A 21,978-nucleotide genomic window follows, 5' to 3' on the forward strand; every position below is an offset into this window, starting at 1 on the left:
TGCATTGGGAAAACATCATTTTTGTTTGGTTAACTGAAACTGGGCAGAGGATTTCCAGTTCCATGCATGCTTTCTAAAGGACTCGATGGGGAGATTAAATATTTAAATTTTGTTTAATTTTATGTGTCTTTGTGCAAGATGAATATAAAGGCATAGACTTGTTAAAGTTTAATGTTTTTTTTTGAAGAACATGTGTTGTAGTTTTAGAGGTAACCATCATGGTGGAGAGTGGAGCTGGAGCCTAGGTTGAGGGCCGATACATTATGAGTATGATACATATTGCTTTATCCATTGAGCAATTGCTGTGCTAACTGTAGCATCGTGATCGAGGATGCTTCCCATTCCTTAAATTCTGTGCTTCCTTTTCTTGTTTCTTTACTCCACCCTCTTGGGAAAGGATGGAAGGAAAGGAAATGAGGACAGAGGAATCAAAGCAAGATGGATTTGTAAATTAAATGTCCTGCTCACTCAAGCGTCACTTTTTACGCAGCTGCAGTAACTTGGTACACTTGCCTTTATGCTATTGAAACTTAATTTATTACTATAATCATAATAATTCCAAACAACTCAAGATGCACTGTTGAAGTATGTGACAAATACATTTTATTTAAACTGCAAAAGTGAAACATGAATTAAAACTTTTGTGTTAAATCTAAAGGGGGAGGAGAATATATGCCTGCGTCAGGTGCTTCGACCACAATGTCCTGAGCATAGGAAGCTCCTGTGCTTCCATGTTCAAGTATCCTCATTAAGCTTCATCCGTCCTCTGTCCTCGCCTCCTTGCGGTGCATTAAGAGAATTGATATGTCCTTAATTATGCAGACTTTGATCGGTTTCCGGGTCACGGTTCGAGGATGGAGGAGCAAGAAATCGAGGATGCACAATTTAGGAAATGAGAAGCACCCTAAGTTGCACTCAATAGTGCTTCCCACCAGCATGTATTTAGCATGCCAACATTTCCTGTTATCATATCACTGAAAGATTTTCGTTGAGTTATTTTGACATGTAAAATTTTTAAATTGAAATATTTAAAGTTGAACTTACATGGTAATTTTAATTTAAGAAAACTTTTAAAATATGTGGAACCATTGTCCATGATTTAATGAAGTACAAAGAAAGAGTTATTTTGAGCGTATATTAATAACAAGAACCTATTTTGTAGTAACTGATTTCTTTAGCTATGAGGTCAGCATCTATATGCTAGTTTACTCTTAAAAGTTGACAAATTTATCTTTTAGCAGACATACACATTTTACATTTTAAAAGGGAAAAGGGACCAAAAATATTGATGACCCATCTTGCACGCACAACATTTGTGTCCAGTAAAATACTACTTCTGACTAGCAATATCAAGTTGCAAGTAATTGATCATAGCAGAGAGACTGGGTACTTCTCATTTCTGAAATTGTGCATCCTCATCTCCTTTCTTTGCTTCATGAATTATAACTGTTGTGTCAGATGTGAAGGGGGAAGAGAATTTATGCGTGTCAGGTGCTTTGACCAAAGTCTTCCGCATAGGAAGCTTCTGTGTTTCCTCACTCAAGCATCCTCGGTAAGATTCCTCAGCCCTCGGTCCTTGATCCTCGCCTCCTCGTGGTGCATTTAGCAAATTGATACGTCCTACACTATGGCAGACTTTGACTGGTTTCCAGGTCACAGGCTCAAGGATGGAGGAGTGAGGAAATGAGGAAGGACAAACCCTATGTTATGCTCTGCCCCAAATTCCTGTTTCAAGAAAGAGCAATCTCAAACTATACTAGTTTTTATGTCTCGATGTCAAAGCAGGATTGAAAGGAAGTTTTTTTCTGTTGCCAACTGTGGAGGTGAGGTGTAGTCAGGCGCCATCTGGAGAGAGAGAGAAAGTGGTAAGGAGTTCCATCTGAGAAGAATTGCAACTAATTACGTTTCTATGTTCACAGTGAGAGATGGGGAGATAAAAAGCGACCCAGTCCACAGGGAGAGGAGAGAGACTTGCACACCAGAGACTGCAATTCTGTGTTATAGAGTGTTGTGCTGAAAAGCTGATCTGTATTATCTTTTATGCAGAAACACAGACTTTTGTTGTGTGACAAGATTCGTTGTGTGACGGATACAGGAGGAAGAAGGAGCCAGTTTTCACGGTCCATGTGAGTCAAGGTTTATTATCAAAATAACAGAAATCACTTTTCAGCTCACACTGATACCCGGGAAGGAAGAGGCCAACACCAGGCCCTCATGGATCTGTGGGTGGAACAGCAACAACGGTTCGAGGTGCTCCTAAGAGGCCAAGAGGAGGACCGACTGGCATTGTGGAGCTTGGTAACCCAGGAGGGTGCACACTTCATGACCCCAGCAGGTTCAGCGAACCCCTGTGTAATCCTTGCAAACATGGGGGCACAAGGTGATCCTTTCTGGAATTCCATCTCGGGAAGAGGCCTTTCTGGAGCTCTTCAAACACACAGCCCAAGCTCTGGAATGGACGTGGGCACAATGGGCAGTCCACATCCTACCGCTGCTGACCGGGGAGACCCAACTCGCAGCCCAATAACTCCCAGTTGACAACCTGTTGAGGTACCCCAAGCTGAAGAAAGCCATCCTGCAGCAGGTCGGCCACAGTCCAGAAGAGCGGCGCCAGTGGTTCCGATCCCTGAAGCTGAGTGAAGTCAGCCACCCGTTTGCCTTAGCTCAACAGCTCCGTGACGCCTGCTGGCTGTGGTTGCTGACTGAGGAGCCCAGCGACGTCGGGGATGTCATTGATCTCATGGTACTGGAACAATTCATCTCCCGACTACTGAAAGGAACGGCAGTGTGGGTCCAGTGCCACCGACCAGCATTGCTGGATGAAGTTGTACAGTTGGAGGAAGACTATTTAGCCACATATCCGGGGGCCAGCGCGTCCCACTCTCTCTCTCTCTCTCTCTCTCTCTCTCTCTACGTCAGCTCCACGTCAGGATGACGAAAGGGAGGGGGAAGCCTCGGAATTCCCACTGGGTATTTCCCTCTGGAGCAGATGTGAGATGAGACTCTTAAGCGCGTGTTTGACCAAGTGAAAATAATTGATGGTCAGCACCTTCAGCCATGCATTGCAAATATCCGTATTTTTCAATTATAAATGTTCGGTTGTATCAAGTGACACAGAAACACAGTCTCTTGTGTGCAACTCTCTCTCCTCTCCCTGTGGACTGCATCACTTTTTATCTTCATCTCTCACTGCGAACATAGAAACAGTAATTAGTAGCAATTAATCTCAGGTGGAACTCCTTACTGCGTTCTCTCTCTCCAGACAGGTGCTCAAACACACTCTCACCTCCACACCAATGTTACCAAATATTTGTCTATACATTGTTAAAAAGTGCTTCCTGTGCAATTACAAAGATGTCACACCTTGTCATCCAGTTTCTTGGCACTGAAGGCTAACTCCACATAGTCATCATTCCCAGACAGCTCTTCCGCTGTGACCTGTGATTTCAAAGAGGTCATCGCTTAGGTTTTAACAATATAGAGTGACTTTTGTTTGTGAATTAATTTGGAGGGTGTGGTTGGGAGTCTATTCTTACTGTAATAGATGATTTTCCGGCTGTGTTTCCTTGCTTTAGTAAAGCTTTCGAGAGTTTTCTCTGTGATACAATCTTTGAAGAAGAGAAAAAGCAAACAATGACATGACAACAGACAGACTGTAAACCCCATTTGGTATACCCCGATAAGTTAAACATACTCAAATTAATCATTCAAGCAGAGAAGAATCATTCAAAGTGAATTAATTGCCTAAAAGTCATAATGTAAATCTCCCAATAAGTGTGTAATCAAGTTAACCTGATGGTTGTCATGAGTGAACTTATCAATTTCATTACAGTTTACTAGTTTCGAGTATGCTTAACTTAATTTTGCAATTACATAGTGTTGCTTATATGGCTAAACCTAAATGCAATTGAAAACTTCATGAAGCATTACTTGAAATTTACATTTACATGCAAAGTTGTCATGTGCGCCAATGGGAACATTTGTCACCAAGGTACTGTACAATCAAACACACAAACACTCAAATAACAATTCATAACAAACAATATCAACAACATTAAATAAAGCTACACTAAATAGAGCATCGTGTTTTATATATTTACAACCCAATGTGCAGAATTAGTCAGATTAAATCAGAAGGTGTTCTCACAATTGGTCAATTAATCAGTAAGAAGCATTGGAAACAACTCTAAAACTTACTTAGTGGCAGGGTTGTGCAACCAAAAGTAGTGACGCGACTACATTTTCAGTAACATAACATTAACAGTAGTTCCCTCTCGAGAGGTCTCTCCTATTGCGTAAGTAGCTTACGCTATGGGAAAACTCCATTTCTCGAGAAATATTGAAGTCTTTATGTAAAACGCATTGCAGCTGCACAGCAGACAGCAATGAGCCGAGGCAGCTTCGGTCATTGGCTGTGCTCGCGGCAACTTGCTTCGAACCAATGGCGGGCGACTCTGAATGCGCGCCCAATGAGCGCTTCAAGCCCAGCGCTCAGAGCCCACCAAGATTGGCGTGGCTAAGGCTATATATTAGGCGCCCCGTCATGAGAGTTCTTTAGATTTAATCTCCTTCAGCAAAGACCTTCTCTTCGCTGGATCCTCCGGATTATTGGAGTGTTTTCGCCCGCCGTCGACAAGCCTACAGCAGGACTGCTACGAGGACGCCGGCGCCTTCAGCCACCTTCAAAGCCTTCTGCTACGCCATCCGGCGCGCATCACCTTGATATCCTTTTACTAAGCTACTTTGCAAGTGTTCGCCTCTGCGATGCTTTTTTGTCATTTAGTAAAAGAGCAAATTTGAGGCGTTGTTTCAAATGCCTTCGACCTGCGCCTCCTGCAGAGGCCCTCTTCCTGACGGGGACCGTCACATTTTCTGCGCTCGCTGCCTGGGACCTGACCACGCAGAAGCTGCTCTCACACGAGGCGGATGCCCCGAATGTGACTCCCTGGGCCTCACCGAGCTGCACGCTCGCTTTGCCGCCTTCACCGCGAACGAGCCTGCTACCACCGTGCTGCCATCCCCTCTGTTCGAGCTGCGCAAGAAAAAGCGCCGCTCACGGAGGCCGCCAGAGCGTGCTTCACCACCACCCGAGGAATCCCTGCCGCCAGTTCAATTCACGCAGGCAGACCAGCACCCCTCCAGAGTGGTGGGTCTCGTCTCGTTCGGCACTTCAGGGGACGACGGTGAAAAGGATGACAGCCTTTCCATTGACGCTGCATCCGACGACTGGCCGGGCTCGGCCTTCGACCCCGCGCCGTCGACATTAGCGGACACGAGCACGGGCACCAGCATGGACTCAGAGATCGTCCGCATCCTGTCCAAAGCCGTGGAAGACCTTGGGCTCAACTGGTCTTATCCGGAAGAACCCGCCCGCAGCCGGCTGGACGAGTGGTTCCTGCAAGGCATTACCCAGTCCCCTTACAGGCGGCTGGAAATGTCTGTACAGCAGTCAATGGGCCAGTCACAGAACTCGCTCACCTGCAATCAAACGCCGTTTTAACGGCAACACACAGAAATCACAAAAAGAGTCATTTTCTGCCTGTGTCACTAAGGGGTCACGTGTCCACACTAAAGTGCGCATTCCCACATATCAATACTGTCCAAACAGTGCCGAATACTTCCCCAGCTCAAGCTGGACGCCCCATAAATGTGGATCGTGTGCCTATTGTCATGTATGCACCACTACACACAAGCATTGTTCCCACAGTTATAAACACTTCCCCAGTAAAAGCGGGAAATACTATAAAGGTAGCACGCATGCCTGCTGTCATGCATGCACCCCTACACACAAACACTGTATGCATGCCCACAAACCCCCCGCCGCGAGCAGGAGGCTTTATGAAAATGGCGCGCGTGCCTACTACGGTATATGCACCCCCACCCATAAGCGCTGCCCATACAGTTTCAAACAGTTCTCTGGCTCATGCCGCGAGCTTCACAGATGCGACGCGCGAGCCAAGAAACTCCCCGCTAAGAACGGGAAGCTTTATGAAAGTGCCGCGCGTGCCTATTACAATGTATGCACCCCCACCCGTAAACACTATCAATAAAGTTTCAAACATTTCTCCAGCTCATGCTGCGAGCATTACGGAGATAGCTCGGCACTCAACAAAGCTTCTCAGTGCGCTCCTGCGCCTGTAAGCTCAGTGTTAGCACAAGGCAATTCGCCGGCAGGGCCCATACGTCACTGCGACACGCCCCCAGCCAGCATTCAGCCAATATCTGTGCAAGCAAAAGCCTGGGAAAAAATCCCCGACATGCTGAAATGGGTTTTGAACATAATAAAACACGGTTACTCGCTTCAATTCGCTCACAGACCACCCCGCTTTTCAGCGGTGGTCGAGACGAAAGTGAGGAAAGATGTTTCACATGTTCTACGCACCTAGGTGCTCAAACTGATAGAGAAGGGCGCTATAGAATCTGTTCCTCCCTCTATGAGCAAGGCGGGTTTTTACAGCCGCTACTTTCTCGTCCGGAAAAAGGACGGTGGCCTCCGCCCCATCCTAGATCTCAGACATCTGAACAAAGCTTTAATGATTCAGCTCGTTCAGAATGTTAGCGACCAAACATATCCTCGCGCAAGTTAGCCCGGGATTGGTTTCTATCAGTGGATTTGAAAGACGCTTACTTTCACATTCCGATAGCGCCTCATCACAGGCCATTTCTGAGATTCACTTTCGAGGGACAGTCATACCAGTACACAGTACTACCATTCGGACTATCATTGGCCCCGTACATTCACGAAATGTATGGATGCAGCACTTTCCCCCCTGAGACAGCGGGGAGTGCGAATACTGAATTACCTCGACGATTGGCTAATCCTAGCACAATCAGAGAGTCAGTTAACGACGCACAGATCTTGGATCATCAGCCATCTAGAATGCCTGGGTCTAAGAATTAATTTTGCAAAGAGCGTGCTATCCCCCAGCCAGAATATCTCTTTTCTGGGAATAGTGCTAGACTCAGTGCAGATGACGGCGCGCCTCTCATCAGAGCACGCGCTCGCTATTCGGCGCCTTGCAACATCATTCAGAGTGGGCGCGCGCGCCCCCGTCAAACGATTTCAAAGGATGCTCGGTCTCATGGCCTCGGCATCAGCTGTACTCCAGCTAGGATTGTTGCACATGTGTCCTCTCCAACACTGGCTCAAGAGCCGTGTCCCCACTCACGCGTGGCGCTCGGGCCACTTTTTAATCAGAGCGAATCACGGCTGTATAAAAGCCCTGACGCCCTGGAAGGCCGTCGACTGGTATCAAACCGGCGTGAGTCTGGGCGTGAACACACGGAGAAAAATTATCACGACAGATGCCTCCAAAATAGGATGGGGGCCCTTTACGAGGGCAGGCCTGTCTCCGGTTTTTGGTCAAACCCGGAAAAGCGCCTACATATAAACTGTCTGGAAATGAAAGCAGTCGCCTTGGCTCTCAGAGCCCTGCTTCCGTACCTGAAAAACGAACACGTCCTGGTCCGAACGGACAACATGACGGTAGTATCGTATATAAATCGCCAGGGTGGACTCAGGTCGAGCTCCCTGCACTCTATGGCCAGGGAGCTCATCTTATGGTCACAGCACAACCTGCGCACGCTGAGAGCAGCGCATGTGTCAGGCGTCCTGAACCAGGGAGCGGACATGCTGTCCAGAGACAAAGTTCTCCCAGGAGAATGGTCTCTCCACCCCCTGACGGTTCAGTGGTTATGGCAAACCTTTGGCGAGGCAGAGGTCGACCTCTTTGCCTCCAGGGAAAATGCGCACTGCCCTCTTTTCTTCTCAAAGAGCACGGACAGCTCACCCAAGTCTGGCCGAGCAGCCCCTTGTATGCTTTTCCCCGATCGCGATGCTACCTCAGGTCATCAGTCGGATCAGGGAGGTGAAATGTGCAGTGCTCCTGGTAGCCCCACTCTGGAAGAACCAGACGTGGTTTCCAGAACTAATGCAGATGATGCAATCTGCCCCATGGCCGATTCCGTTGAGGCTGGACCTCCTCAGGCAGGCCAACGGGATGATTCTTCATCCCCGCCCCGATCTGTGGGCCCTTCATGCATGGCCCCTCAACGGGTTCCAGAGAACCTCCCCAGCGGAGTGTTGAGAACCATCACTGAGGCGTGAGCGCCCTCTACGAGGCGCTTATATGCCCAAAAGTGGAAAGTGTTCAATGACTGTGTGATACCAAGAGCTTGAACCCCAAATCGTGCGAGATACCAAGTGTCCTCGCCTTTTTGCAAGAGCTGCTGGAGGCGGGCCGCACACCCTCCACGCTCAAAGTCTATGTGGCTGCCATAGCAGCGTCACACAATCCTGATAAAGAACGCTCATTAGGGAAAAACGACCTAATCATTCGTTTCCTAAGAGGCGCTAAGAGGATGAACCCTCCTCGCCCCCCCTCGGTACCGATCTGGGACCAGGCCACGGTCCTGGACGCACTCAAGAGTGCCCCGTTTGAGCCTCTCCGAACCGTGCACCTTAAACAGCTCTCGCTCAAAACTGCGCTCTTGCTGGCACTCGCCTCAGTCAAGAGAGTGGGCGACCTGCACGCGCTGTCATCAAGCGCTGCTTGCTTGGAATTTGGACCTAACGACTGCAGAGTTGTCCTTAGGCCAAAGCACGGGTATATTCCTAAAGTGCTCTCCACACCCTTCAGAGTACAGGTGATATCTCTGGCAGCGCTATCGTCTCCAGCAGACAAAGTGACGCTAATTTACTGTGCCCGGTCAGGGCGCTCAGAGTATATTTGGAATGTTCTGCCTCGTTCAGACAGACGGAACAATTATTCGTATGCTTTGGCGGCCGCACTAAAGGTCTTGCAGTTTCAAAGCAAAGAATATCGCGCTGGATAGTAGATGCTATAGCGCTGGCTTATGAAGCCAAGGGCCTTCAATGCCCCTTAGGCGTCAGAGCTCACTCTACGAGGAGCATGGCCTCCTCGTGGGCGTGGTCGAGTGGGATACCCATTGAGGATATTTGTGCGGCAGCAGGCTGGGCCTCGCCTTCGACATTTATCAGGTTTTATAACCTACAGGTCCCCTCATTGCATTACAACATTCTATCAGCCTGACTGTAGTATGGACTGGAGTACGTATATGCTGAGCATTATCTCCTCCCTTATAAGGTCTGTCTCTGACTGACTCTGACTGGTTTTTTATGCATATCAGTAAATAGAAAAATCAGTACATAAGATATGTGCTTGTGTTTTTACAATGAGCGCCCCACCATGGGCCACCTTGGGGCAAAGGCGCTCTGTATTATCCCATTATATAGCTCACCGTTGGCCAGCTCGTTGAATAATCACTTTGCTTTAAGGCTCAGGCATCTGCCTCTGGCTTTATAGAGTGAAGTCAGCACACACGGTGTTTTGCATGGTGTTCCCATAGCGTAAGCTACTTACGCAATAGGAGAGTCCTCTCGAGAGGGAACGACTCGGTTACTAACGTAACCTCGGTTCCCTGAGAGGAGGGAACGAGTATTGTGTAAGCTGCCGTGCTTGTGCTTGGTCAGTCGCTTCAGTCGATTGAACCTTGTTACGTACGTAGGTATTTTTGTGGGAGTTTGTTTGTTTTCCTGTTTTTTTTTTCTCTCTCTCTCTTTCCATCGATCTCTTAGGTCGCCCTTCCTCGTTCGTGGATTGGCTCGGGAGACTGTCAGTCATCGTTGAGGGATGTGACGTCGACCTATCCGCTGTCCGTAACGTTCTCGCTGCCAGTTAAAATGCCGCTGGAGAAGAGTGGAGGGGAGTCCCGTTTTGTTTCCGGTTTTGCTGTCATTGTGATTTGTTTTCGTTTGGGACTCGTTTGATTTGTTATTTGCTTATACTAGTTTGTGTTTGTTAATTCTTGGTTTATTACTTTGTTCGATTAACTTTGGATGGCGTTTGTTTACCGACCTGTGTAAAGCTCGCGCTCTTTGTTTACCTTTGCTTCAAGGAATGGGGATAGGGAAGATGTCGTACGACTTCCATTGTGCAACATCTAGATAAAAGCTGTGTATAGACACCCCAGGTAAGAGGTGAACGCCACCCATTGTATGTTTGTTTGTGTTAGTTAGGGTAGGGAAGAATATGGCGCTTGGCGCTGAAGAAACAGTTCTTTCCTTTCCTTTTCTTTAGCCAGGTAAGAGGTTTGAAATGAGTTAGAATTGTTTTCTTTTCTTTCTTTCTTTCGTTTGGCGTCACTTGAGTCCCCTTTTTCTTTTTGGGTAAATTTTGCTTAGTGTTTTTTTTTATTTATTCATTATTTGTTTTTGTTTTCTTTATTGTAACATTGCTCATTTTGTGTGTGGCTTTTAGCCTCCAGATTGTTGTATATTCTTTTACTACTAATAGGTTATCTTTTTCCTTTTGTATAATAAATATCTTTTTGTTTTTGACGGTTGGTGTTCGCTCATAGTTTCTTGCCACATACTGTTATTTCCACAGTTTTGCCATGTTTCTTTAATGTTGCTCCTCTAGCCCTAGTTAAATCTGAGAGGGGTCGTAACATTAAATGGGGGCTTGTCCGGGATACTAATAATAATGAAAGATTATTGTTATTATATATATATATAAAAAGAGCCTGGAAAAATAAATGAAGATGGTCATTTTGTGGACATGGTAGTGGTGGCAAGAGAGTGACATTGCGCGGTTTGTGGTGTTGTGACAGTATGGGAATCACTCGTGCAGTGTGGTAGTGTTGTGCTCATCGGATTGTTATTCATTATGGAAATGTTTAACTTGCAAGATTTTGTTGTTAGTCCATCTGTAGAGCAGCTTAATCTGTGCAGATCGCAGACCATTTCCAGATTGTGGTGAGTAAACAGTCTCTTACGAAAGAAATAAAACGAATTTTGGTCTGCCAGTTGAATGAGTTGCAGGTGTTGCCTATGTCAAACGTGAGGGATGTTGATGCAGGCAGAGAGGTTAATGGGGATGATGTGGTTCTGGCGCAAATCCGTCATGGGGAGAAGGACAAGCAGAGTGGCGGAGCTGTTGCTGACGCGGAGGCGGAGGCCGAAGCCAAGGCCGGCTTACCACCGTTTGAGCTGTTCTCACCCAGCTCTGTTGATTCACGGGAAAGTCCGCGACTGAAAGTCCGTCTTGCCCGTTTGCGCTATGAAGCGCAAGAGAAAGCCCAGGCGCGCCAAGCTAACCTGAACTTGCAGCTGGAGGTACGCAGATTGGAAATCGAAGCAGAGAAGCAGGTGAAACTGAGGCAGCTTGAGCTGGAGGCATCCAGAATTACTGCTAACTCAGCTGTACAGCTGAACACCGCTTCAGTTTTTTCTCCTGCGCCGCGTGTTGGTTCAAGCCCAGATACCTTTGACGTGAGTAAACACATTGCACTCGTTCCTCAATTTAGAGAGACAGAAGTTGATTCTTATTTGAGTGCTTTCGAAGGCATTGCAACTTCTTTTCATTGGCCTAAGGAGGTTTGGTCTGTGCTCTTGCAATGTAGATTATTTGGTAAAGCGCAAGAAATTTGTGCTACGTTGTCATTGGAAGAGAGTCTGAAATATGAGTCTGTGAAGACCGCTATTTTGCGAGCTTATGAGTTGGTTCCGGAAGCTTATAGGCAACGTTTTAGAAAACACAAAATGAGTCCTACGCAAACATTCACGGAATTTGCTAGGGAGAAAGGAGTGTTGTTTGACAAATGGTGTACTGCCAGTAAAGCGAGTGATTTTGATGCTTTAAGAGAATTGCCGTTACTAGAGGAGTTTAAAGGATGCTTATCTGATCGCACTGTAGTATATCTTAATGAACAGAAGGTAACTACTCTGTCACACGCCGCTGTACTCACAGATGAGTTTGTGTTAACGCACAGGAATGTATTTTCTTCTACACATTTTGCAAAGTTGGAGTTCAATAGCTCACAGTCTAAAACATCACATGCAAGATTTAGTTCATCTCGTGATAAAGAGCAGCGTGAATGTTTCTATTGTCACAAGAAAGGACATGTGATTGCTGATTGTTTGATACTGAAACGCAAGCCACAGTCTCAGTTGAAGGGCATGGGGTTTGTGCAAACTGTTAAAACTGCAGTTAAAGTGAATACTGAGGATAGAGTTGATGAGAGTTATCGGCCTTTCGTGTCGAAAGGGTTAGTATCTTTGTCTGGAAAAACAGAAGATCAGAAAGAAATAGGGATACTCCGAGACACTGGTGCGATGCAATCGTTTATTTTGGCAGATAAAATACAGCTGTCTGGTGATACTTTCTGTGGTTCCAGTGTAATTGTGCAGGGAATTGAGATGGGTTGTATGAAATTTCCACTGCACCAAGTGCACTTACAGAGTGAATTGTGCACTGGTTTTGTTAGAGTCGCTGTTTGTCCTTCACTTCCTGTGAAGGGTGTTGATTTTATCCTAGGAAATGACTTGGCAGGTGGGAAGGTAATGTCTGTGATTGAAGTCATTGAAGAACCAAATGTGTCCTGTGAGTTAGAAGGATTAGCTGAAACTTACCCTGAAGTTTTTCCAGCTTGCGCTGTCACACGCGCTCAGTCATGCAGAGTGGGTGATGTAGTGGATCTGTCTAGCTCGTTCATGTTTCCACTTTTGACTGGGGACACATTATCGGATGTGAACCAGAAAAGGAAAAATAGTTCAGAGACAGGAGACAAAGGTGTAGTTGAGTCTGATGCAGAGTTACTGAAGTTACCTGTGTCTCGTGAGAAAATTATTACTGCACAAAAGGAGGATAAAACACTCGTTAACACTTTTAAGGCTGCTGTATCTGTGGATGTCGGTAAGGACAGAAAATTTGCTTACTTCATTGATAAGGATCTATTGATGAGGAAGTGGTGTTCTCATGTTGACGAGAACTTAGATTGGAATGTTGTTTATCAAATTGTGGTTCCGTTTCCTTACCTACAACACGTCTTGTTTCTAGCTCATGATCACCAGCTTGCTGGTCATTTAGGAGTTACCAAGACATATAACAGAATTTTTAGTCATTTCTTTTGGCCAGGATTAAAGAAAGATGTTGTTCAATACTGTCGTACCTGTCACACTTGTCAGATTGTTGGGAAGCCAAATCAGAGCATACCACTTGCTCCTTTGATTCCTATACCAGCGATCGGAGAACCGTTTGAACATGTGATGGTTGACTGTGTCGGTCCCTTACCTAAGACTAAGACTGGCAATCAGTTTCTGTTAACTCTTATGTGTGTGAATACCAGGTTTCCAGAGGCGATTCCTTTGAGGAAAATCACTGCACCTGTAGTCAGCAAGGCGTTGGTGAAATTCTTTTCCACATTCGGTCTACCGAAGGTAGTGCAAACTGATCAAGGTACGAATTTTCTATCTAAACTTTTTAAGCAAGTGCTTGAGTCATTAGCAATTTCCCATAGCGTCTCAAGTGCATATCATCCGCAGAGCCAGGGCGCACTTGAACGTTTCCACCAAACTCTTAAGTCAATGCTTAAGAAATATTGTCAGGATACTGCCAACGATTGGGATGAGGGAGTTCCCTTGGTGTTGTTTGCTGTTCGGGAGACCATTCAAGAATCCCTTGGTTTTAGCCCAGCCGAACTTGTGTTCGGACACCAAGTTAGAGGTCCATTGAGGGTTCTTAAGGAATGTGTTTTAGCACCTAACTCGAATACAACCCTCAGCATATTAGATTATGTAAGTCAGTTTCGAGATCGTCTTCATGCTGCTTGGTCACTGGCCCGAGAATGTCTTGCAGGTGCTCAGAAAGGTATGAAGAGTACATACGATAAACACTCAGTGGCGCGATCTTTTCAACCTGGAGACAAAGTGCTTGTGTTGTTACCTGTTCCAGGATCATCGCTATCTGCTCGTTTCTTTGGTCCCTATGTTGTGGAAAAGAGAATGAGTGAGACTGATTATATGTTGCGTACACCTGATCGGAAACGAAAGACCCGTGTGTGCCATCTAAACATGTTGAAAGCTTACCATACTAGAGAGTCGTCAACGGCGAGCGTCGCAGGACAGACGGCAGGGCCCGCTGTTTCTTCTGTCGCGATGGCCGTGGATCGGAAGTCATCTCCTGATATCTCGGAGGTAGACTCGGATGGTGTGGTGCTTCGCCATGCTTTTCAGCAGGGTGTAAGGTTGGAAAATTCTGAGATTTTAAGAGCTCTCCATTCGCATGTTAGTCATTTGACTGTGAATCAGAGAATAGATATTGTGAAAGTACTTTCTGATTTTAAATGCCTGTTTGGTGATGTTCCTACACAAACAAATGTTCTGAAACATGATATTGATGTGAACGGAGCTCGTCCTATCAAGCAACATGCTTACCGTGTAAACACAATGAAAAGGTCTGTAATGAGTAAAGAGGTGGAGTATCTGTTGGATAATGGTCTGGCCAAGTCCAGTTACAGTCCGTGGAGTTCTCCATGTCTACTTGTCCCCAAATCTGACGGCACAGTTAGATTTTGCACAGATTATCGTAAGGTGAATGCGGTGACTGTGCCAGATAGTTATCCGTTACCTAGAATGGAAGATTGTATCGATAATATCGGTTCTGCACGTTTCGTTACCAAACTCGATATGCTAAAAGGTTATTGGCAGGTGCCACTTACCTCAAAAGCTTCAGAAATCTCAGCATTCGTAACTCCAGACAATTTCCTCCAGTTCACGTCGATGGCTTTCGGGCTTCGAAATGCCCCAGCAACTTTTCAACGTCTCGTTAACATCGTCCTACATGGTGTGCCAGATTGCAATGCGTATCTTGACGATCTGGTGTTGTATTCACTAAGTAGGTCAGAACACATTAACCTGTTGAGAACAGTGTTCGCGCGACTCGCTAAAGCAAATTTGACACTTAACTTAGCAAAATGTGAATTTGGCAAAGCAACTGTTACCTACCTAGGTAAGGAGGTTGGTCAAGGCCAAGTGTGACCAGTGGAAGCCAAAGTGACTGCCATAGCTGAATTTCCAATCCCTACTACCCGTAGAGAGTTGCGGAGGTTCCTGGGAATGGCAGGCTACTATCGTGGTTTCTGCAAGAATTTCTCGACCGTTGTGAGTCCCCTTACTTCACTGCTTAGTCCATCTAATGCTTATGAGTGGTCAGTTGAGAGTCAATATGCTTTCGATTCAGTTAAAACCCTGATGTGCAATGCTCCTGTCTTAATGGCACCTAATTGTGCCCAGCATTTTAAATTGGAGGTTGATGCAAGCGCCGTGGGTGCTGGGGGGGGTTCTTATTCAAGAGGATGCCAATGGCATCGACCATCCTATTAGTTATTATTCTCGGAAGTTTAACAGACATCAGCTTAATTATTCAACGATCAAAAAAGAAGCTCTTGCTTTGTTACTTTCACTACAACACTTTGAGGTGTATCTCGGTTCTAGTAGTCTTCCGATTGTGGTGTATACAGATCATAATCCGCTCGTGTTCTTGACTCGAATGTGTAATCACAACCAACGGTTGATGCGTTGGGCTCTTATCGCCCAGAACTACAACCTGGATATCCGACATAAGAAGGGGTCAGAAAATGTGTTGGCTGACGCTCTTTCGAGAGCTTAGCGTCTGTTGTGTTTTGTTCACAAACGAGTTTGTTCTTAAGTGTGGGAGTGTTACGTACGTAGGTATTTTTGTGGGAGTTTGTTTGTTTTCCTGTTTTTTTTCTCTGTCTCTCTTTCCATCGATCTCTTAGGTCGACCTTCCTCGTTCGTGGATTGGCTCGGGAGACTGTCAGTCATCGTTGAGGGATGTGACGTCGACCTATCCGCTGTCCGTAACGTTCTCGCTGCCAGTTAAAATGCCGCTGGAGAAGAGTGGAGGGGAGTCCCGTTTTGTTTCCGGTTTTGCTGTCATTGTGATTTGTTTTCGTTTGGGACTCGTTTGATTTGTTATTTGCTTATACTAGTTTGTGTTTGTTAATTCTTGGTTTATTACTTTGTTCGATTAACTCTTGGATGGCGTTTGTTTACCGACCTGTGTAGAGCTTGCGCTCTTTGTTTACCTTTGCTTCAAGGAATGGGGATAGGGAAGATGTCGTACGACTTCCATTGTGCATAGACACCCCAGGTAAGAGGTGAACGCCACCCATTGTATGTTTGTTTGTGTTAGTTAGGGTAGGGAAGAATATGGCGCTTGGCGCTGAAGAAACAGTTCTTTCCTTTCCTTTTCTTTAGCCAGGTAAGAGGTTTGAAATGAGTTAGAATTGTTTTCTTTTCTTTCTTTCTTTCGTTTGGCGTCACTTGAGTCCCCTTTTTCTTTTTGGGTAAATTTTGCTTAGTGTTTTTTTTTTTATTTATTCATTATTTGTTTTTGTTTTCTTTATTGTAACATTGCTCATTTTGTTTGTGGCTTTTAGCCTCCACATTGTTGTATATTCTTTTACTACTAATAGGTTATCTTTTTCCTTTTGTATAATAAATATCTTTTTTTTTTTGACAGTTGGTGTTCGCTCATAGTTTCTTGCCACATACTGTTATTTCCACAGTTTTGCCATGTTTCTTTAATGTTGCTCCTCTAGCCCTAGTTAAATCTGAGAGGGGTCGTAACAAACCTAAAGAACTCTCATGACGGGGCGCCTAATATATAGCCTTAGCCACGCCAATCTTGGCGGGCTCTGAGCCCGCGGGCGTGAAGCGCGCTCATTGGTCGCACGTTCAGAGTCGCCCCGTCATTGGTTCGAGCAAGTTGCCGCAGCACAGCCAATGACCGAGCTGCCTCGCTCATTGCTGTCTGCTGTGCAGCTGCAATGCGTTTTACATAAAGACTTCAATATTTCTCGAGAAACTGAGTTTTCCCATAGCGTAAGCTACTTACGCAATACTCGTTCCCTCCTCCCAGGGAACCGAGGTTACGTTAGTAACCGAGTCGTTCGCCTATTTTCAAAATGGCTTTTTTTAGCACGCAGTATCTGCACTTCTCTAATTGTGTCTACAGAGTAACGGCCGTTTTTCTTGCGTACCACCACTTCTCAGAAACTCCCGGTACAATGTAATGTCTTTATTTAATGTAAGTTAGTGATTCGATGAGGCCAGCCAATCACTTTTATCTGACCTTCCAAATTATTTTGATAAAATCGTGGCTGTAAACAACTGAGCCCCCTCTGCGCATAACTCAGCAGTGAGTTTAAAAACACTCGACATATGCAACAGCATCGGTGCTGGTCAAGCGATCTGTGGTCCAGGGGCCAGTTGCACCAGCTTTACGTGAGTTTCAACTTAACCTAGTTGTGACGTAAATGGGCACTAAGCACAATTTACGCACTACTAAATATTTGAGTGTTGCACCATTAAACTTAGGTAGGATGTAACCCTACATATAAATGAGAATGATATTTTATGACATCAATGAGCTCGTGTTTTGCGTGATAGTCATCAACCATGTCGACATATAGTATGATGTTGACATTTACACTCGTTTACATTTACGAGAGAGAAAAAAAAACTTTTAAGCTGCTCTTTAGCATGAAACAGTTTTCAGGGTGTGTCGCCCAGCATCAAGGTTCAACACATACAAAATATACAGTATATAGGATATTGAAATGAATAAATGTCTGTTGTATTAGTATTAAACCATTTTAGATACAGTTCCTATATATATTATTTACACAGGGCAAATATACTATTTATCAAATCTACTTTTATTACATTTCGTATATTAATGGGGATATCATTTATTACAGCTGAGAGTTATGTGAGCAAACAAGGTTTGAACATCAACTGTATCAAGATCAAATTGAAGTTCATGGCTTTTTAATACTTCTGTGTACAAATTTGAAGGCTGTATATTGGATCAATACAGGTAAATATATTATGGATAACTTTACAGAGAGCTTACAACCTTCTAGTTAAATCTTTCCTTAAGAACAGGTGGTGCAACCAAATTAAGCACTGACTCAAGTTACAAACTAACTAGAAGTTAATAGTTTGTAGTAACTACTAGTTAGTTTGTAACTAAGTCGGTGCTTAATTTGGTTGCACTACCTGTTCTTAGTATGAACTTTACTCCAACAGCGACCCCAACACCGCCTGCTGTGTCAGGGTCAGGGTGGTTCCGAGTACAGTGGGCAGTCCAGACCAGTTGTTGGGGGAGGATCAGCTTGCAGAACAACAGCTACCTGTCGCGAATCTGCTGTATTACTCAGACCTGAAACAAGCCATCCTGCAATGGGTTGACCATTTGGTGAGTTCGGCACTCCGTTTGCCTTCAACCGATAGCTCCGTGATGCTTATTGGAGGTGGTTTCTGGCTGAGGACAGTGGTGCTGTTGGAGTTATCAACCTGATGGTGGTGGAGCACTTCGCCAAATGTCTGCTGAAGGGAGTGGCGGAGTGGATCCAGGGAGTTTCCAGGAGATGATGATTCTGTTTCTCTCTCTTCCCCTTCCCCATCCCATACTGTTCCTATCCCTACCCTGGCGATGAGGGGTCATTCTCCTGAAGCTGGCTCCCCGGACCCGAGGTTTCTATTGCTCCGAACCCCTTTGTTTCTGTTCCCTCTCCCCGCCAGTTTGGTAAATCTGGGGCCATAGGTGTGGAGATCTGGGCTGGTGTGCTGGCACTGCGGGGGACTGGGACACATTCAGGAACGATACCTGGTGATGGATGTGGGGCCTGAGATGTCAACATCAGCTTCACGTAAGGGAAACAACCCCAGTTCCCTGTGAGACCACCTCTCACTGTTCCAAGTCAATTAGGTTGCCAGGTTGCAAAAGTAGTTTTCTGACATGTTTTCATCTCTTCCCGGTCGTACAAACCTCCTTGAGATGACTCCAGGAGTGGTTGTATGTCCCAACCCATTTTGGTTACTGGAACATGAGAAATAAGTGGTCCAGGGGAACTCACGTCCATGCTCGATATGGTTGTGATCGAGGAGTCCCACAGTGACTGGGCCAGCCTGGTGGTTTTGGTACCGAAGTCTGACAGGATGGTCTGGTTTTGTGTGGACTTTAGAAAAGTTAACGCAGTCTCTAAGTTTGACGCATACCCAATGCCTCACGTTGACAAACTGCTCGATCGGTTAGGTGAGGCTCATTTTTATTCCACACTGGATTTAACTAAGGGATATTGGTAAATCCCATTGACTCCCATGTCCCCAGAAAAAATTATAATAAAAAATAACCAGTTCGTTACCCTTAAGTTCTGTTTGTTTGGTGCCCCGGAGACGTTTCAGCGACTCATGGACAAAGTTCACCACCCGCATGCTGCATATGCCACTGCCTACCAGGATGATATTATTATTTATATTAATAATTGCCAGCAACATAGCCAGAATCTGAAGGCCATCCTGAGTTCGCTGAGATGGGCAGTGAATCTGAGGAAGTGTGCAATTGGACGGGTGGACGGGTATCTGGGTTTCCATTTGGGTCATGGACAAGTGCATCCCAAAATTTATAAAACAGCAGCTATTGCGGTACTACCTGCTTGGGAGGGCCATCACCATCTGTTCGGATCACACCATGCTCCAGTGGCTCCAACGCATGAAGGATACCAATGCGTGGATCATTCGCTGGTATCTTGCACTTCAGCCCTTTAAAATCGAGGTGGTCCACAGGCCAGGGGCACAGATGGTTGCGGCCAATTTTCTTTCTCGGAATGGGGGGGATTTGGTTGCAGGCTAGACAGTTCCCCTGCCTGACTCAGGTGGTGGGTGTGTGTGGAGGTGGGGGTGTGATCGAGTGTCGATCTGTGGAGAGTGAGGTCTAGGAAAGCTGAGTGGTTAAGGATTCACACCTGTACTAACACCTGTTTGCATTCCCAGTGAGCTGTGACACGGAGATAAAAGGGGAGGAGACGGTGGCAGACGAGAGAGAGAGCTGAGCTTTCAACAGTGTGTGTGTGCGTTTGGAAGCATTCTGCTGAAAAGAAAATGGTTTGTGTGAATTAAGACTGTATTTTGGGTGGGCCTAGGTAGCTCATCGAGTATTGATGCTCACTACCACCACTGGAGTTGCGAATTCAAATCCAGGGCATGCTGTGTGACTATATCCAGGTCTCCTAAGCAACCAAACTGGCCCGGTTGTTAGGGAGGGTAGAGTTACAAGGGGTTACCTCCTCGTGGTTGCAATTAGGTTCTCACTCTCAATGGGGCATGTGGTAAGTTTGTGCATGGATCGCGGAGAGTAGCATGAGCCTCCACGTGCTGTGAGTCTCCGTGGTGTCATGCACAGCGAGCCACGTCATAAGATGCGTGTATTGATGGCAACTGAGACTTGTCCTCCGCCACCCGGACTGAGGTGAGTAACCGTGCCACCATGAGGACCTACTAATTAGTGGGAATTGGGCATTCCAAATTGGGATTATATTTTTTAAAAAGACTATTTTGGAACGAAGTACGCCATCTCCTCTTTCCTCATTCCATAACAACTAAGGGATTTGCTACAGGCATATTGCAGATGAGCAAACAATCTGAAAAACACATCTTCCAGATGTAAACACACATCAAATAGATATCTTGGTGATGTATGTGTTTTATAAGGGCAGCAAATATTTTTTTGCTAAACCATTTGCTCCAACAGCAAAAATAAACGATTCACTGATTCACCAAAATGTCATGTTGGGAAGGCAGATTAATTTTGATGTAAATGAATCAGTTCACCAATTCACTTGAGCAAATAAATCAATTTCTGGAGCGAAATATTTAGTTAATTTCTGCTGTTTGTCACTTGGTCAGCCTCATAGAAATTTATTTTATTTTTTTACCAGATAAAAACTGTTCTGATTGCAAAATTACATAGTATCTTCTGATTGTTATATTGTTTAAAAGTTATTCCTTTTGCTCCACTTTAGTTACTTTTAGTAGTTTGTAGTGTAGCTAAGTCATTTTTGGTTAGCATGGGTGTAGCTGGTTTAGCTACTTGAATTTTAGAAAGCTACAATTTCATAGTACTGTAGCTCCTCCAACACTGACTTGAGTTTGTTCAACTCACAAAAATAATTGTATTTTCAAATCACATCATATACACTTGTTTACAAAAATAAGTGGTGAACACTAATAATGCAAATTTAAATTATGTATATTGTATATATGTATAATGCATTGTTCAAAATTTATAGCACATCAGTGTTGTTTACAGTGAAAAGATGTCTCAGCATCCACCTCCATTTTGTTCTTGTGCTCTACTTCCCTCAAATCCTCTTTACCCTCTTATGTTCCTTTAACTATATAATGTTAATTGTAATCTTGTTTTATTTTAGACTAGATTAAAAGAGTTTTGAGTAGGCCTAATAGTCCTTCTGCCCACCAGGCACCTTGCTGCTCTCTCGAGCACTTTGCTACCCTTTTGAATACACACAATGCCTCTCATGAGATCATCCACTTTCTCATGTACTCAATCCATACACACGCTTTCATCTTCCCTACTACATCTCTGCTAAATTTGCACTCTGCTGCTTTTCAGTACAATCACCTGTCCGAGCGTGCACTCCATGGCACCCAGAAAGTCAGCCTCTTTGAGTCCATTATGGTTGCTGCTGATGTCATGCAGCTCAAAACGGAGCCGCTGCACTTCTTCAAAATAGTAGTCCACAGTGAAGACTTTGGAAAAGACGGGACTGATGCTGCTGCGAATCACCTCTGTCCGGTCCACCTGAAACCAATCAGAACATGGTAAACATCGGTTTTGATTTAATTTACCATATTCAGTTGAGGCAAATTTAAAGCTCTTTACAAATTTCCCCCTCTGGGATCAATACAAATTCTATCCCAATTGCAGGCTGATTGTTTGGATGATGAAAAGGATTTTCCTCAATCCAGTTCACATCCTGAACTGATTTAGTTCATATTCAGTCACATCCCAAATCAATGACACTGACCCTTACCAGAACAGAGAAATCCTCACTATGCAACATTTTTCAAAAAAGTGTCGAAGACTTGTGCACAATACTGTGTATACTGTATATATCTTACATAATCAGAATGAAGCCTAGATTTAAGACCATTAGAAAGATGCACTGCAACATTATTTTTAGGAAAATTAAGCACATTTGCTCACATCTATCTATCTATCTATCTATCTATCTATCTATCTATCTATCTATCTGTCTGTCTGTCTGTCTGTCTGTCTGTCTGTCTGT

At 45.0% G+C, this 21,978-nt stretch overlaps 1 protein-coding gene across 1 annotated transcript in view; it reads right to left on the reverse strand.

Annotated features, from left to right (window-relative positions):
• Positions 1 to 21,978, reverse strand: part of LOC127650043 (copine-4-like) — a 69,923-nt gene that overhangs the window by 35,330 nt on the left and 12,615 nt on the right. The window contains exons 3-5 of the mRNA XM_052135172.1: positions 21,312 to 21,491; positions 3,537 to 3,608; positions 3,364 to 3,438 (exon numbers count right to left, since the gene is read on the reverse strand). Coding sequence (XP_051991132.1) covers positions 3,364 to 3,438; positions 3,537 to 3,608; positions 21,312 to 21,491 — 327 coding nt within the window. The remainder of the gene's footprint in view (positions 1 to 3,363; positions 3,439 to 3,536; positions 3,609 to 21,311; positions 21,492 to 21,978) is intronic.

Source organism: Xyrauchen texanus, chromosome 10, assembly GCF_025860055.1.
Source record: "Xyrauchen texanus isolate HMW12.3.18 chromosome 10, RBS_HiC_50CHRs, whole genome shotgun sequence".
In the NCBI taxonomy this organism is placed as follows: Eukaryota; Metazoa; Chordata; class Actinopteri; order Cypriniformes; family Catostomidae; genus Xyrauchen; species Xyrauchen texanus.